Source organism: Helicoverpa armigera, chromosome 25 (genome assembly GCF_030705265.1).
Source record: "Helicoverpa armigera isolate CAAS_96S chromosome 25, ASM3070526v1, whole genome shotgun sequence".
Lineage (NCBI taxonomy): Eukaryota > Metazoa > Arthropoda > Insecta > Lepidoptera > Noctuidae > Helicoverpa > Helicoverpa armigera.
Genome location: NC_087144.1, coordinates 5383511 through 5398102, shown reverse-complemented (window position 1 = coordinate 5398102; position 14592 = coordinate 5383511). Strand labels below are relative to the sequence as shown.

The window sequence follows — 14592 nt, the reverse complement described above, 5'->3', positions numbered from 1 at the left end:
AATTTTAATGCACTGTTTAGAAGTACTACTTTAAGCACCCAGAAGCAAATCAACTTTTATAGCCTTCAATCTACATACCTGGTACGAAAGCAGACGCGCTGGGAGTTACGTACTTATTTATTTTGTCCTCGAGTAGGTTTTTTACAACTGTTTTCAAGTTATCAAAGTAAACATTAAGTCATCTATCTTCGTATTACGACATACATACGTTTATTTATCTTATTTTTACATAATTCGCTGTAAAACACGTCATTTAACATTAAGTTTGATTAACTTTAGCTTGTGAATGAAGAGTGAGTATATTTGTCGTAAATTATCACTTTTGTGAGTTCTAAAATATTTATGGATAGTGATAATATGCTAATCTGGTATTGTTGATGTTTGTTTTTGGTACTTTATCCTTATATGGTAAAGGTCACTTAGAAGTTAGTTTTTGAACGTCGCCTGATGCGACTATTGCCTAGCTGTCCTGTTCAAGTTTTCAAATACGTTAAACCGTTTTACACATATAAATGTGGATATTACTACTATATTTAATGCCTTTGAGATTGATGAACTTTGATAGATCTTGAAAATTTGAGAAGTCAAGTAAAGAATTTATTTATATTTGGTTTTAGTGCAAAATCCTGTTGAATCCAAGCATAGGATCGGAATTCGATCAAAATCCCCAACCACTGTAAAAGGATGTGACGATCTTTTTATTATATTCTCGTATTTTCGTGAAGCCCTTTTAACCATAGCCAAGGGAAGTCCATAATAAAGTTACAACCTGTTTGTACAAGGCCGTAGTGACTTCGTTAATAATAATATCAGGCGCGGGATATCAAGGCGGATCACTCGTTTTGAGAAAGTAAAGTCAAGCTGACCAAAATTGACATCTTTACTTGACCGCTATATTTTCTTTTTTCATCGTGAATGGTGAATTGGTAGGTTTAAAATGACTTGCTGTTTTTTTGTGGTTTTGCTCTGTTGACCGTGTTTTTTTAAGATTAAGATCAATTTTTCAAATAAAAACATTAATAAAAACAATAAAATTTTATATACTTTTTCTGTGACTGCACTTCCCACTGAAAAAGCACTAGGTTTACTTTTATAAATATTATTTTAATCTGTCATATTGAATTGCGTCCTAAAATTATAAAATATACCTACATACCTATGTACATAAAAGCACGCAGTTTACAAAATTTACTATACCACAGATTACTATAGTTTCTTCACTATACTGCAAAGTTTCAATAAAATCAATTAGGTAGTTTATAAATACTTAGATATTTTTAAAGCTTCGCTATGCAATCTTATATAAGTAACAGGTAACTGGGTCATATCATTAATGCAATCTGCAAAATAAAATCAAAATAAAACTAATCGTGCCGGAAGCACTAGTCTAGTATTAATTATCTAATTTTAAAAAGATTATATTAATAGGTGAGCAAAAAGTTTGATTAAGCACTTATTTAAAAAACGTTTATTTTAGTGTAAGGGAAAAGATTTCATTAATTAACAGTTTATTTTTGATTTCTAAATGATACCATTTTTTTGTGGTTTTTAATGTTTTTTTTTTTATTCTTATTCTAGTGACGGATGGGAATAGAAATAAGGAGCTGTAGATACAAAAGTGTAATTATGCAAGTAGCATTTAAATTATACGCAGGTGTATAATATACAATGTTAAATCTGAGTTGTCTTAAAATAGAGTTTCGAAACTGAACCTCTTATGTACCTATTTGCTTATTTAAATTCATGACAATTCCGATTAAGTTATCATTAGAATTGTAACTTGGAGTATATTTATTAGTTAGTAGATATTTATTAATTAAGCCATTAAAGTCTAAACTCTTTATAAATAACAAATAAATAAACCATTAATCGATTTAATCACTAAAAATAAACGTCAGGATTACTTGCATTTTTTTATGCATAACGAAATATGTGTTACCTACATAGGTAACTGACTAATCAGGTGGTAAATTTCGCCGAAGGCTTAAAAAGTATGATGTAAATTATACTAAAATTATGTGTGATTTATTAGATATCAATCGATGCCGATCAACCTCGAAAACTATCTAAACAACCGATTAAAATTACATGTTAATTGCTACTAGAATTTTGTTACTAAGTACTTAGTCGAATGCTTTTGGGCATATTATACCTACTTGACAAGTCATCTAGATATGGATATTTACTCGTATTTATGATGGTATGATGCAATTAAATCTGCTTCTTAAATCAGTTACGCTTTTAGGGTTCAATAGCAGCAAAACATTTTAAGTTCTGCCGTTGCTCGAAAGAGATACTTAGAACCTCCCTTTTTTGAACTCGGTATACACACACTGGACTAAACTGTCGGCCGACTGTTGCCCCGATGTTTAGGTAAATAAATCTTTTTAGTCAGTCTCATAAGGTTGGAGACCAGCTCTTTTGTACTTATTTATTATTCGCTGGTACGGAACCCTCTTTTCCTTCTGTCGAGTAACACGTCTTTATTGATTGCTTGATAGTGACGTTAAAGGACGACTTTGAAAAGCGGTATGAAAGTTTTTACCCAATTTTGTTACTGGTTATATTTATTTCGAAAAGTAGGTTTAACAAAATTTTGTTTACGTTCAGTTTGACTAAAATATTTTTTTTGACGAGATTAATGATTAAAGATAAAAAATGATTTTTAATTTATTGATGTTGAATCGAACTGACAAAATAATTATTGAGTCAAAAGATTTTTTTTTCAGTGATGAAAAATCTTCATTCACGTCTTAATAACACTTTTGTAATAACCAGAAGTGCAGTAAAGTCACGGACAAAGCTAGTTTATTGTAATCCGCGTCACTTAGTACTAATGCCGTATAATTACAAGTACCAGGGCGGCATGACACGAGCAGAGGACGGGTGCAAGCCTTGACACTCCGCAGGTAATGATAGAGAAACGCAACAATCTAATTCTAGTGTTCTATGCTGTCCTAGTAAGTGTAGCTTAGGATTTGTTTTTTCTTGTTTATTTACCTACTGCGGTTTTTAATAATAAGAAATAGCCAAAAAAGATTTTTATTGAATCAGATTTCCACTTATACATATATCTGTTGACTTTTTTTACTAGAGATAGGATTTTCAAATTAGCCCAGTACAAGTTGTTTCAAAGTCCTATATCCAGCATGCAACAACAAAAAGATAAGTTATTGGAATCCACAGCGATTTTCTTATTCTTATCGTGCCTTCTGAAACACCTATGACACTGACCGACCGTAGCTCAACCTTATAATCAATCCATGCGGCTTTGACCATCTTTGACGTAGCTTCAAGCTCTTCTATCGAATTCTATCGTAGTACAATAAAAAATATCATCTTTGGCAATCTCAAACTTCTGTAAAAAAGTGGTCCATGAGATAATTCCAAAAAGACACTACCCACTGGGTTGAACTGAACTAGATAAATAGGTTTGCCTAAATACATAAATTAGAATTAATTATCGTTACCAAACTATTCTTACGAACGAACACTAATTTATTCACGAAAATCTTGAAAGACAATCGGGTCATTTTTTACAGGTGCAACATTTACTTAGTTGCCAAATGAATGTGTGATTTGCATGTGATTTTGATTGCTAGAGGAAAAAATGGCGGATCACATTTGACAAGTAGGCTAAGGAAAATCTGGGATTTTATAATTACCTATGATTGAAAGTGTGATTTTATTCATCTTATAACATAATGGCGTCCAAGGCCGGCCACAGCGGCTGTTCTTAGGTAGGTATATAGGAGATCAGCCAGCTGCGCAGGACATAGTACCTTAAGTGCACAAACATTTGCGCCGACACAGGTGCACTCCCTATTCCCTCACTCACATAGCCCGATGGGATGGCAATCCGAAATGACTGGAGAAAAATCTTATAAATATCATATTTTTGGAGATTATTTCATGTAATATGGCGTTAGAAAAGTGCTGCTTGTCAGCCTATATTTTCAAATTCTTGAACAAGTATATTTTCCTCTACCTAAAATGTTATTTTTAACCACTTAAAGATTCCATTGAAACCAAAAGTTTCCGTTGACTAATTGTTTGTTCGAAGCATAATTAATATTACGAACTGAAATGTAGGACTAAAGACCCAGACATGTTTTCCATTTACGTCATACGTTCTTATACGTCATTTTAGTTTTCGTCAATAGTAGGTAATACTGGTAACCTAGTTCTTATTCAAGTAAATAAGTAGGTTCTTATGTACCTAGGGTAGACTGGGTACAGTTGTGCCAATTTTCGTTTGATCACCAATAATTTTGTTATTTGACTAATTAGCTCGTAGGAAAGGAACTTGTATAGCAATTTGGACATTTGTGTACGTAAAAACACTAATATATTGTTCCTTAATACAATGTATTACTCATAAGATCAATTTAAAAAAAAGTGGGAAAGTGTCACAACCGGCCACATACCAAGGGCGGTTGTGACATGCATAAACATATATCAAAATGGTCTATAATATCTTTTATTGTAGAAATGTTTAACATTATAAGCTGACAAACATAGTTTTAACAATCAACAAAACAACATTTGCTCTGTTAAAACTTGTAGCTGTAGAAAGGCTTGTAGCTTGAGCTACACGTACGAAATCCCTTGTTTCACTTCTTCATCGGCATCTTTATATTTTTTGATATCAAACTGCGCTCTTTCGGTCTTCCACAAACGTATTCTGGACATCTAAAAGCAATAAATAATAATATGAGATTTATTATATGTATAGATATTCGTCACAACCGTACCCAAAAAAATTGTCACAACCGTACCCAACGCATCATTTTGAAAACAAAAAATCGCCATGATTTTGCCAAATACTTTACGTAAAAAGAAATCACTTGTAATTAAATATTAATGTTCAACTTTTAAAGAAAAAAATAACAAGATAATCTATCCGTATAAAAATAGCAGTAATTAGGAAAAGAAATCGAACAAAAATACTTACTTTTGATTGCTGAAAAGCAATGTGGGCTCCTGCTTACGTCAACGTCGTCCGCCGGCTAACGCAATATTGGGAAACGTTTTTAGGCTTGTAAGCCACGTCTTTCTCCCTCACACCCTCCCCCGTATTACGTATAGTTTCGTTACAATTGCGACTGTCACTACCGTACCCTGGCACAACCGTACCCAGTTTACCCTACTTAACATTTTTTCCAAATGTACCTACTTAAGTACGTGAAAGCTAAATTTGATGGTCAAATTGAAATCAACAGCGAATACGATACTTTTTAAGACTGTTTCTAGAATGCTTATGCTCTAGAGGGCACCTTCATTATTACCTACCTACCACACAATAAGTAACAAACGTTAATATCTTACAAATTACAAATATGGCTCTTCTATCCTACTCTATAATAATACATAATAAAAATCACAAATCTGAAATCCCCCAAAAAAAAACGATTTAATTCCTCCAACAGTATAAAAGAATTAATTAAAATTACCATTAAAACGAACAGACCAATCAGACATCCGTTCAAATACTATTTTATCGACTGGCAACCCCGGTTCCCGCCATTGTGGTTCTGACATCTGACCCACGCATGCGCAATGCGTGTCACGACCTACGTTTTACATACAATGTAGAAAAAATTGCTCACAAACACGCCTAGCTGTGATGTACACAATGAAATTCAATAATACGTTGGCTTTGGTTAATTTTCTGAGTAATTAGCGAGGTTTTAAAATTAGTTGTGTAGTTCTAAAAATTTTGGTTTATAGAAATAAGTGTGTAGCTGCTCAGTTTATCGTTTAATAAGAATTTAAAAAATAAACTATATTCGGTTGGAAAAAAATACAATATAATTTTTAAGTACTTAGTATAACGCTGTTAATAAAAAAATTAAACAAGATAGAAAACTAAAACACTGTTTTTAGCCGATATCATTCAAACGTTACAATATCATCATCTCGTATTTCGATAAACATATCAACTGTTTCACAGCTCCTAGAGCATCAAATTCCGCCATATTAAAGTTCACAATAACGTAATCTGATTGGTTAATCGCATGCATGCCTAATCGTAACGCGCTCTGATTGGCCGAGCGTCCCGGAGCTGTTTGAAATTAGAACTGGTGGGCTGGATTCAGCGGGAATTGCGTCGTTGAGTTACGAAATATTGAATGTGGCATTTTATTTTATTAGCTGATTTATGAAGTAAATTGTTTTTACACGTTTATGAGAGGCAATAAACGTAGGTATGTGTAATAAAGACTGAGTTATTTTAAGGCGTTTTGACCTTCCTTGATAGGCAGGTGTATGCTGGATAATGGCTGCCGTACACATACCTCTACCTTCTTATTTTTCTTATTTTTATGGACGTCAAGCTACACAAAAATCGCCTCTCACGGATTTCGAATCTGACCGTAATGGCTGCCTTCGCATTAACCTGTCAATTTAAAACAACGAACTTAATTTAAAATTATACACATTACATTAAAAAATATATTTATAAATTATGAATTCTGTACGAAAACAAAATTAAGAAATAAAATATAAAAATGAGTAATTTTTTATGTTTTTTGCGCGATTTTTACGAAACAATCGGCGTGTTGAGCTTGGGAACGAGTTATTTACCAAAATTGTTTTTTCATGTCATTCATTGCACGAACGAAGGTTGTCGCAATAAGCCTGGTGTATCATTACCTGTATTTTTTACCCACACTAACTAATAATTACTTAAATGAAGTTTGAAATCGGTTTTGTAAACAATATGCTACTGAGTAACGGTGTAGATTTTTTTTTAATGTTTACTTTTAATAAGGCATCTGCGTTATAGATCTCATTACAGAACTAAAAAGACGAAAATACAATTGCAGTTTAAGGGATCTTTCTATAGATCACTTGCTTACGGAGAGCGGGGTTGTTTGAAAACTTACCGCGGCCCTGGTACATAATGGGATGAAGAAGGAACTTGGTGGGTTTTAGTCAGTGAGAGTCTGTCACTCCTATACCCTGATACCCTGCACCCACAACGGGAAGGGAGCATTTTAAGATTTCCCACTAATAAAAAATTACAGTGAAACAGAACAGGCCTTTGTTCAAAAACCGGTATAAAAATTCCCAGGTGGGTATAAAGGTGTATGTAAAATATTAGCCAAAATATTATCATTAAGTGCTTTTTCTATTTAGGTATAGGTACAACCAACGCAAGTTCAGCTATTTCCATAAAAATAAGCTTAAATTACCCAGCAATAAACAAACTTTTACTCACACCATAACCTATAAATAAGCCGTGTCAATTACCAAAACGTTGCTCTCACATATTTCGGTTGCAACCGGTTGTCATTCTTTCATAACAACCCACTGATGATCAACGTTCATCGTTCTACGTGTAAATTGGTCAATTTTGTGCCAACGCTGCGCAACCTAACATGGCGACGACAGGGTTACCAAACGTCAAAATTTAGCTGTCACTTTTTAGGTTATGGCGTTTTTACTGTCATAAGTGGTCATAAAAGCTGCATGAAAAAATTACGCTAAATACTAAGCTATATAGATCCAATATTGTAGGCATATCAGACATAGCATTTATTTACAGCTCCAATGAGTGATTTTGTATGTCTTCATAATTTAGAATTCAAGCATTGCAATCGAGTAAAAAATCTGGAGAAAAGACTTAAATTAATTTGATGTGATTTCTTAAAAAATAAACATCTTATCGATATTTTTAATTAAATAGAATTCATTGAAATGTGAAAATGTTTTTATTTAAAAGATCAGTACCTACCTAACCATTTCAGTTTTGTTAAGGTATGTCCCCTCATCATCATCCTCTGAGCCCTTTTCCCAACTATGTTGGGGTCGGCCTCCAGGTAAGGTATGTCCCCTTTACCCCACTAATACTCACTATGTAACAAATAATTGACAGCATGACAAAATATTGTCTTGGCACGCAAAACTGTAGGTACCAACTTAATTACAATAATTAGCTGATGTCCAGGCGATAGGTTGCGAGTTGTAACCGATTCTAAGATTTTTCTATTAACGTATTTATGTATGTAACATATGCTTTAACTACGTGACACGTGTAATTTGTGGTAACATGTGAATACGTAACAGCTTGGAGATTAGGTAGAATCAGCTGTAGTTGTTATTTGAAAATTTAATTATTTTCTTAATGACTTAAAGAGGTGATTGTTATTTTAATTCTATTAAGATCCTGTTTACTAATGACTTACACATTATTTCATTTTCTATATCTTTTCGGTATCTTCTCAAATCTTTAGCTACATTCATATACCTATTGCTAATGGTCTATGTGTTCAAATTAGCAATCACTTTCATTCAGACAACGGTTATCCCAAAGGCTTGTACAACTTGAAAAGTTCAAGTTTTAAATAGGAACCTCTATTCTTCTTTTCGTCATATGCAGGCCTTTTACAAAGATCTTTCTAGTCTTTTGTTACTTCATTCTATTTTTAACTATCTTGCAATTTTTTTTAAACGTCTGATATTGACTGGTAACCCTTGCACTGCGTGAGGCTACCACGACAATTAGAAGATGACTGTCACTTTTAAACCGCGTAAACGGATTTTAAAAAAGAACACGCATCGCGTTTGTGGTAACATTATCTGTGTCACAAAGAAGTATGTACTGGGTAGTATACTAGTCTATGGCACTCGGGTTAACACATCGTCATTTAGCGGAAAAGTTAGAGATTTTAATGGCTGTGGTGTCTTTAGCTTTACCGCAGGCAGTCAATGGGCCAGTAAATGATGTACTTACAAAATTCCTGATTCTGAATGACTGTAGCTATTAGGAGAATGCAATCATGTGGGACAAGAGTGAATAACCTTGTACCTAGCAGTCGATGGCTGACCAATCGCTTAGTGATACGAATAAGCTATAATTAGGTAGTACAGCTTTTCAGTGCAACTGCTACTTATGTAGGTAGGTATAAAGTTGCAAAGGAATTATGTTGATTTCTTCAAGATTCCATGGAGTTTCTTGCTTGTAATTAACTAGAAAACCAAAAATGTTAGCATCGCATTTCTACTGACTTAATATTAATCTATCTACTGAGTTGTTCTTACCAAAAATGTTGAAAATCCTTCTCTAGCAAAACCCTAAACCAAACCTCTCATCTCATAAGTATCTCGGACACCAATTAGGTACCGTTGGCTTAAAGCGGCCAGTAACTTGGCGAAACTTTTTTTTAACCCACCAAGTGTAGCCTCTTTTTAGGGTTCCGTACTAAAAGGGTAAAACGGCACCCTATTGCTTTCGCTCCTCTGTCCGGTGTCTGTCCTTCGTCCGGCCGTCAGTCCGTCCGTCTGTCCGTCCGTCTGTCACCAGGCTGTCATCTTCATGAATGTTCATCTCATGAACCGTGATAAGTAGTTAGAGAGCTGAAATTTTCACAAATGATGTATTTCTGTTGCCGCTATAACAAAAAATACTAGAATGAAATAAAAATATTTTGGGGGGCCCCCATACAACAAACGTGATTTTTTTGCTCATTTTCTAAACAATGGTACGGAACCCTTCGTACGCGAGTCCGACTCGCACTTGGCCGGTTTTTTAGTCTATTGACGTCACATTGACGTCACGGTGCCAACCATAACCACTGGGTTCACAAATTACTAGGCGTTTATATTACTAGGAGTTATTTACCTGTTTATTACCTGACATAGTTTACTTAGGCCTGGTTTTAATCATTAATAATATGTTTTTGTTGGTTTCAGATTATTGGAGAGAGAGAATATGCCGTCAGACCTACGAGAAGGCCTTCGGAGGAACTACAGACTGGACAGCCCTTAGAAGTTATAGTACAACAGGTTAGTTTTTTACCTAAATATTTATCTATACCTACCTAAGAAGAGTGAAAAACCAAACGGAATGCAAAATCAGCATTTGAAACAAAGAGTTGAAGTTTTGCATCACATTTTCTCGAAGATTCCATAAGCTCTGCTTTCAAAGCGTCTTAACTTTGGTAATGAGAAACGGGGATTTTCATAATTCTGGTTCCCAAAGCACATAAAAACGTAATTTACCAAACAAAAAGTATTTACTACCTGCGCTAATGAGGCAATAATAATATGATATTAAAATAACACCTACCTGCTTACCATATTTTGTCCTTTCAAAGTATAAAACAAATTATAAAATAACGTAAGTGCGGAAGTGTATTTTAAATGCACAATTGCACGAAGCAAATCCTTTACTTTTATAAAATATAAGCTTATTATGAATATATCGTAATTTACTTATTTGCATAAACCGTAGAAATATGGCTTCCACGTCAAGCCTGGTTAATAACGTTCCGTTTTACAAATGAATTGCACAATTTTTTGTTTACTTGGATCCTAAGTTGCTTGTCATTGAGAGTTCAAAGAGCTATGTAATCACCTCGTTTGTCTACTGGTAATAAAACAATGATTTCCTACTGAAAGTTGTGAAACTTCATCAACGTTATTCAACGTTCATTTTGACATCTTGATCCCCAAATACTTTTGGGAACTGTCTATTGTTTTGACGTTCGAAGAGTGCAGATTTATCAGTCAATTGGTATGGATTTTGAGTTTGAACCAAGTGCTTAGATAATTCTAATTTCTATGTATTCCTCATCTTATCTCAAGTCCTCATAAAAGTTGTGGATGACACAAAAAACGATTTTGAACCTAAATACTAGATGTAATCTAGGTTCCCAAGCATACATTTTGCGTTTCCTGCTAAAATGTCATTAATGTTGCTCATAGCCTTGGCTTTATCCAGTGTCCTATAATACGGTATATATTTAGCCAGGTTAGTAGTTTACCTCCTACTAAATATCACATGCAACCGTTTTGATGAACTTTTCAAACCAGTGTTAACCTCGATCCAAAATGGTGTCTTATCTTCGACAGAAAAAGTTCAACATTACTTAAGAATAAGTATTACCTTTTTAGGATGAAAAGGTTAAAGGTATACTCATTAATTTTCGGCTGGTAACCCATGTTATTAAAACGTGTCCAAAGTGTGAAACCTGAAGAAGCCTACAAATAATTAAAAGGTACGAAAAAAGGCCTCATATCATCATTAACGGTACAAGGAAACCGCAATAGCTAAACTCATAACCATTAACGAGATAAATTACATACAAGCTAATAAGCATGGTAACCCCTAAAAAAAAGGAACGCCCATGACATGGCTCAGTCCTCTAGGTCATTCTAGAACATCGTACTGCGACCAAATCTCCATAGACAACTGACAAATGACGTACATTAGTAGCAATAAATCATTTTAATGTAAATAAAGTTTTTACTTTAAGCTTAGGCGCCGTTCCAAGTAAAAAAGGCTTATGTCAGACCCTGATTACTTCCACGTTAAGTTTCTTTTGTACAAACCTGTGTTATGTGAGGAATTCTTGTGTTTTTTTGACAGATAAAGGCCGTTGTTGCCAGCTCAAAAAATGTTAGTAAAGAAGAGGTTTTGTAATCCTGAGTCGGAATTCAAAAGTCGGATTAGCGCGCATAAATTAGACTTAAAATCATAAACGAAATAGACTTAAGCTTCAGTTATAAAAGTTGAAATATACTGCTTGCTGCTCATAATTTAAATGAATCGCTTTTGACTGATTTTGTGTAATCGGAAACTGCCATGTTTGGTAAAGCCAGATTGTAATCTCTCTTCAAGCAATCTACTGTCTAAAAACCACTCAATGCCAAAGCTATACTTACTTACTTATATCTCCTTATATCCGTCTTGCCTTCACCGAAACTAGGATCGAGTGCAGCCAGTCAAACCAGATGCAATTTATCTTCTGCGTAGCTTTAATCAGACATATTTAAAAGTTATACCTATTAATCGGGAGCTGTTTAGCTGCACATAAACAGCATAATTAAGATTTGTTTTCTGATATCTGGATTTTGACTTTACAAAGCCATTTGATAAGATCAGTATTGTAGATTAATCTTCAATTACTTGTAACGATTCTCGTACTTTCAAGGGTCCACACGGCTAACTAACCAAAAAAATACTGAAAAAGAATAATAGAGGTACTTTAAGAGTGACGATGGAGGAAAACAAAGTTGACGAAATCTGGAGTTACAAAATCTGGAATTTCTCATTCTCTTTGAGCAAGTGTGGTAGTTGACAGTCATTCCTTCTCTGTATGAAAAGAGGCCTTACAGCGGGATATTTTACAGGTTGAAGATTGTAATATGATAAAACACTAGGTATACTTAAACCGTAAAATGCTTCAAGATCAAAGATCAAAATATACTTAAGTACAGCACTAATGACAGCTTGTAAGTACTACTTTGTTTCGAAGGTCAGAGAGTTCAGATAGACGTATATAACTGAATATAAGATAAAAAGCTGCTGTATCATTGTTGGTGAAACTTGTGTCGCTGTGACACTCTTGGACTTTGGCACGTGAGCCACGAAAGTTGCCAAGCCATTTAATCATGTTTATTATCTTGACAACAGGAAAATTAAGTAAAATAAGAATATATGTGGTGTTGTGTTATGCGTTCACTTCATTGCATCATGATTTATAAACGACAATTTTAAAATTAAATGTAATTTTTGTGAATGACTAGTGATCATGTTTTATTCTAAGGTCCAAGAAGATGCTTATTGATACTGTAAAGGGCAAAAAATTAAAAATAAAAGCGCTTGCGCGGGTCTTTTGCTCAGTAATGACATTCAGTATGCCACAAGGATACATCCTTGGCCCACCGACAAATAGTCGAAAAGGATATGTATATTTAGAATCGAAGATTAGCATGACAAAATGGGAAGGTTACTCATATACATATAACATTTATAAATAAAAGCGGCAACAATAGTTACTATTTATAGTGCTTTGAAATTTTATTTTAAGAACAGCAAACGTCAGATGAGATGTATTTATTTTTTATCTAAAGCTATAATAGGAAAATGGCGGACTAAGATCTTGCCACAGATTATGTTAGTGATACGTGGATATCGTGATAATTGCTATATTAACTACTATTTATATGTGTAGGTGACGGTCTATTGTAGTTATTTCAGTAATTTACAAGACGTTTTGAGGTGTAAAAATATTGTAATATCAAGCTATGCGGTGGTGTCAAGACATCAGAGACAGCATTTTGGACATTTCGTTCTATGTTAAACCCCGTCACTTTTTGGAAATCGGTTAAAAACAACTTGACTTTTAAAATGAAAATGAAAGTTTGGCAGTTGAGTATTCTTGCGATTAAAAATAAAAAAACCTTAATAATGAGATTAGGTTTCTACACAAACAATGTCCAGAACAAAACCTCATGTCATGATACACGCATGAGTGATTGAACTTAATCATTTCTTCCTAGAATTTGGAAAGACAAAGTCCAATTTGACAGCCTTGGACTTTGCACTCTAAAAGGTATTTTTAGCTTAACTTTCCACCTAGTTACAAAATGAGAACGTTTTAACTTAAACAAAGATAATAATAAAAGCAATTGACACTAAAAGTTTCATCATGTTTGCCATAACGCTGAGTTAAGATGACAATTAAGTTGTAAGTACAGTCAGGTGGAAATAACTGTGCATATTTGTTATAAGTAGGTATGATACTTGGTGTACTAAGCAGTGTTATTCGGGCAAACAGCTCCTATGAGTCTTTCTGCTTATTGAAGGATAGTGTGAAGCTATGTTATGGTTAAAATTGTATAGTAGCTAGGGACTTTGTTGCGCCACTTCTTCTTCCCAGCAAAAACACATAGGAAGTGGTGAAGGGTGGGAGTTTTGGGAGCTGTCTTTTGTAAATTTCTGACGTTCGAAAAGTGCTGATTTGCAGATAATTTTGAATAAACGTATTTTTATTTGATTTTGATAGCTTCCTCCGCTATTGAGCGAAGTTGGTTGTTAAAAAACTTCTACGCTCCGCTGTGGTAAAGTCTGGAGACATCTCACAAGCAGTTGGCTAGTTTTCAATAATCCTTTTCCATGCACATGATTTAGCAACAACAGAAGTCTTCTTCAAGGCTCTGAAATATTCCTGAGACCGAACACATTTCAGCTTCGTCTCTTCGATGGCTACTGATTTGCAGGAGTTTTGCTTTTGCAATCATAAGCAACAATGTCCATTACAATCATTTAGAGTTTACGACTGTACTTCTAAGTACACTTAAATTGATTTATTAAGATATAAAGTAATCACACGTGTCGCTTTAATGCTTAATTGACTAATTATAGCGTAATTTAGTAAGAAACATTACTTCTTTGATGTGAGAACATTAAAGCTTACGTCAAGGCAGGGTTAGATCAAAGTTCTCTTGTCAGTAAGCATCCCGGTGGTAAAACTTGGAACCGACATAGGTTTTAGCATAGTAAGTTTAAAGGCATTAAAGCATTGTTATATGGCTTATATGTATATTACCTTCGTATCTTGACTAGTTCCCGATTTAATGCGATTAATCTTCTTTAAGAACAGGTTTAATCCCCTCATCGCTGTTTAAAGCCCTTGTCAGAGTTTTCTGAAATCCACCTGTCGACTCCTGACGTGGAATTGAAACAACGACTGCTACTGAGTATTGGGGGCTTTACGTGTCCTCCCGGAGGTTTAACCGTCAACTACGGGCTACTTAGTGAAAGTTTAGAAACTAAAGCCCATACAGGTTTTCAACCCAATT

The 14592-nt window shown here is 34.2% G+C and overlaps 1 protein-coding gene and 1 long non-coding RNA gene across 3 annotated transcripts in view; one reads left to right on the top strand and one right to left on the bottom strand.

The window, feature by feature from the left end:
* Positions 1 to 14592, top strand: part of LOC110383445 (RNA-binding protein fusilli) — a 90089-nt gene that overhangs the window by 29277 nt on the left and 46220 nt on the right. For both annotated transcript variants that reach the window (XM_049845649.2, XM_049845647.2), the window contains exon 2: positions 9697 to 9789. In XM_049845649.2, coding sequence (XP_049701606.1) covers positions 9697 to 9789 — 93 coding nt within the window. The remainder of the gene's footprint in view (positions 1 to 9696; positions 9790 to 14592) is intronic.
* Positions 4459 to 5147, bottom strand: LOC135118712 (uncharacterized). The gene is made up of 2 exons (XR_010277730.1): positions 4955 to 5147; positions 4459 to 4692 (listed from the first exon to the last, which is right to left on the bottom strand). It is a non-coding gene; the product is annotated as an uncharacterized LOC135118712 (long non-coding RNA).